Source organism: Ipomoea triloba, chromosome 5 (assembly GCF_003576645.1).
Source record: "Ipomoea triloba cultivar NCNSP0323 chromosome 5, ASM357664v1".
Taxonomy (NCBI): Eukaryota; Viridiplantae; Streptophyta; class Magnoliopsida; order Solanales; family Convolvulaceae; genus Ipomoea; species Ipomoea triloba.
In genome coordinates this window covers 31,334,225-31,338,261 of record NC_044920.1, presented here as the reverse complement: position 1 = coordinate 31,338,261, position 4,037 = coordinate 31,334,225, and the positions used below count along the sequence as shown (strand labels likewise).

Here is a 4,037-nt window from a genome sequence, read left to right as displayed (position 1 = left end):
ACAGGGAAAAGGCCACCGGCTTCCCCAGATATTTCACCAGTAACGCGTTTCTCCATGGTTTAACAAGGTCTTCGCGAACTTTCTTGGAGAATCTCACTACCGGGATGCCATCATCTCTCTCGCAGGGTTCATCTTCAACGTCAGAATCAACAATGATTTCGTCTTCGAACCAGTTCGCTTCTTCAGGCAGAGCCGGATCCACCTCCTCAAGGGTGGGGCAGTCCGCTGCAACTTCTACAAAGGAGCGTTTGAGGTGTTTAAACCTTTTGACGTTCCTAGTACCGCCTTCCATACTCCCAGTCAGCCCTCCGTCGTTGCACGCCGGAGGCACCGCCTCGACTTCCATTGTCGAGGCCAGCCAGACGCGGGAAACTTACCAAAGTTAGCACAGAAACCCTAGAGCCGTTGAGAGCATTCGGGTTTTCTTGGTGTTGATGATGAAAGGTATATCTTTTATGCCTTCATGACTATGCATGGTTGTGGCTGGGATTGTAAAACATTGTAAGGGCTTCGAGTCTTAGACTTTTACATTCCGATAATAAAAATCATTCTTTCCCTGTTTTCATATCAATTACAAATTTACAGTAGTATTTTCCTGCCAACTAATTACCCAATAGTCGTGAAACTAACACTTTCCATCATACTCTTGAAAGTCTTTGAGAATTAAGAGATAATCCAAACTTTAGCTTCTTCCATTGAACAATATAATAAACAAAACAAATTAAATTACAGTATATATATCATCAAATTCAACAAATTACATATTACAAACAAACAAAAGAGTCTTATTAATTGAAGTGCCATTGCACACGCTTGGTAAATTTAAGCTAGCTAGCTTATTGCATGGGATAGAAGCCTAGTACAATAGATCAGAACGAACATACATGAAGTGCGTGTCATATATATGCAGTATGTTATGTATGTATTACATATTACGTTTGGTAAATTTGACTTTCAAGCCATGCTTAGCTTGAATGATGATTGAATCACTGGGAGAAACTGAATGGGAATCCACTACTTGAAACTCATAATGATGCAGGATAATTGCGGCAATCATTTTCATCTGAACGAAAGACATTTCTTTACCTAAACAAGTCCTGGGTCCCGCATTGAATGCCGGAAACTTGTAAGACGGCTCATGCTTGATTCTTCCTTTGCCTGAAATCCACCTTTCAGGCTTGAACTCCATGCAATCTTCACCCCATATTGAATCCATCCTTCCTGTTGAATAAAATAAGAGTATGATTCTGGTGTTGGGGTTGACGAGATGTCCACTAGGGAGGACGTCCATCCCAGCCGACACCTTGTGCTGAATGGCCACCGGCGGGAATAGTCTGAGGGACTCACAAAGAGCAGCGTGTAAATACACTAACTTGCCGCATTCTTCCACCTTGAAAATCTCTTGTTTTAGATTCAATTTGTTTTCAATCTCGTCTCGGACGTTTGCCTGAACCAATGGGTTTTGGGCAAGCAGGTAGAAAAGCCAAGTGAGAGTTGTGCTGGTTGTATCTCTCCCTGCAAACATTAAACTCAACAAAGTGTCCCTCACAAACTTATTCACTGATGAACCAGTGAGTAGTTGCTCCTGCTGCTTGTATGCTTGGACGTAAGCGGTGTACAAGCTCAAGTCCGAGGAGTCGTCATTGTTATTAATCTTCAGCTCTAGGCGTTTGATGGCGGAGTATATGAATTCATCGAAAGCGCGGTATGCCTGAATAAGCTTCTTTTCTTTGCCAATCCCCACCCAGTTTTGTAACTTCCAGCAGCTTTGTGGAAGTATATGCCTGTAAAGAAGGGCGTCCACCACATGATTGAAGGCCTTCTCGCAGGGAACATATGGCAAGCCAAGGCACAGACTTTGAGGGTCATGGTTTAGGACAAGCTTAGAGATGGTGTCAAAGGTGAAGCGCTGGAAAACGTCTTGCAAATCAAACTCCGCTCCCTCTTCTGCGAACCAATCAAGAACTGGCAACAAACCTTTCTCCACCTGTTACGTTACATTACATTACATTACATTATTATGTTAGTAAGATAAACATAATATATAGCAACTCGAAATTTGTAATTATTAATAAATTTAATAGATAGATAGGGATACCTTGTGCCACACATTTGACTCTAACAAGGTGTAGAACTTGGCATGATTGAAGAAAGAGAGGGTGGTTTTACGGTGAAGCTCCCACAACTGGAAATCTACATTGAAAATGCCATCTCCCAAAATATCAAATATTTTTCGAAACTCTGGTCCTTTGGGATAATTGGAGAAGTTTTTGCTGAGGATATGGTGGATGTTAGCTGGGTCGCTGGTAGCCAGCATGCTCAAGTTAGCAAAGGCAGCTGGACCTTTAAACTCAAATGTCCCTCCGCTGTGTTTCAGAACATCAGTCGCGAATTCGTGGACTCGGTGAGCATTCTTAAGAAGCGCCGGCATCATTCCCACTACAGGCCAGTTCCTAGGAAGCACCTTATCGGAGGACCTGCTCAATTTCACCGTCATATATAAAATCAAACCCCCCAAGCTAAGTACGGTAATAAGGAATAATTCAACCATCGTATATATCTGTCTATCTCTCTCTCTTAGAATAATATAATAATGCAGCACTCCACATACAAACAATTAGAGTATTTATATATATATATATATATGCAACATTCAATATAATGTTTATATCCTCAATTAGAGTAATTATTGAGATTGATTATCGTGTTGAGGATACTATATATATATACAACATTCAATATAATGCTTATAACATGATCCATTTCTATCATAATTGACTGAAGTTACTGGCAATTTTGTCGGATGCGTGGCTGCAAAACCATTGGCATGTGCGTGTTGGCATGGATAAGATCAGATCGTCTTTTTCTTAAAAAAAATTAAATTAAATTATTATTGTTAATGGCCTACCTACATACTATTTCAAATACATTGGACTATTGATTCGTGCACGTAGTGAATATAATATTACGTACGTACACTTGTGTTGTTTTGCAAATTTGAATTTAGTTTTTCAACCTCAATATATCATTAAAAGCGCTGCCGCCTCAACCAACTCGTTCAAAAATATGGTCCCGATTCATGACCAATTGCTTATCGTAAGTGACAATTAACAATTAATTACGCTACAAGTCAACGTAACATTATTGGGCTTGAAATTATGCAAACTCAGCTCCAAACTCTGGGAGCGCATTAATGTCCAACAGTGATTGGTACTGACATGAACACAGCTTGGTTGATTACAATTGTTAACTGACAATTTTCCCCGTTGACGTTTTGATTTCAATAATTCATAGTGTATTGTTTTTTTTTGTGACCAATTGGCCTTTGATACATATGTTTGTGGAGTCGCGGACTGTATGCTGAAACATTAGAAGATAGAGTTTTGTATGTATGCGTGATATAAAATCCTCTGAACTATGTGGGAGCGTCTTAGAAAAACAATAATAATAATAATAATAATAATAATAATAATAATAATAATAATAATAATAATAATAGAATAACAACAACAGTGACATTAATGAATATGAGCATCCAGTACATCATACAATAAATTAGGAGAAACGTAACCGTCCTCCGATCCATTCCATACAAATCACAATGAAAATGACTTTCCTAACCAACACATTGGCTACCTTATTTACGGATTGTTTAATGAAGGTAACATAAAATTAACATATAAGAAATCATTAGCTAATTTTCTAATATCTTCAATAATAAGATCAAAATAAGAAATACAAGCGAATTGAAGTCTCTGATATGTGCATTAGCTTTATTTTTCTTATGAAGCATTACAATTGTGTCCAATTAAAATGATCTTTATTTTGTTCAATTGATCTCATTATCTTTGAGTAGAAGTGAAGAATTTTTGGAGCATGGATACATTTAGAGTCAATAAGAACTAAGAAGATAGTTGAAATATTTCAAAGAGAGCCAAAGGGTGATGTTTTAAATGGTTTTTAGCACAATGACAAGCCAACGCAAAAGTGGACCAAAATAACAAGAAATTGAAATTCTTGCAAAGCCTGTTCATTGC

General features: G+C 38.2%; 1 protein-coding gene across 1 annotated transcript; it reads right to left on the bottom strand.

Annotated features, from left to right (window-relative positions):
• Positions 1 to 671: 671 nt before the first annotated feature.
• On the bottom strand, positions 672 to 2,704 carry LOC116021073 (alkane hydroxylase MAH1-like). The gene is made up of 2 exons (XM_031261681.1): positions 2,099 to 2,704; positions 672 to 1,987 (listed from the first exon to the last, which is right to left on the bottom strand). Exons 1-2 carry the CDS (start codon positions 2,549 to 2,551, stop codon positions 926 to 928), a joined length of 1,515 nt encoding a protein of 504 aa, XP_031117541.1. The 5' UTR covers positions 2,552 to 2,704; the 3' UTR covers positions 672 to 925.
• Between the last annotated feature and the right edge of the window lie 1,333 nt (positions 2,705 to 4,037).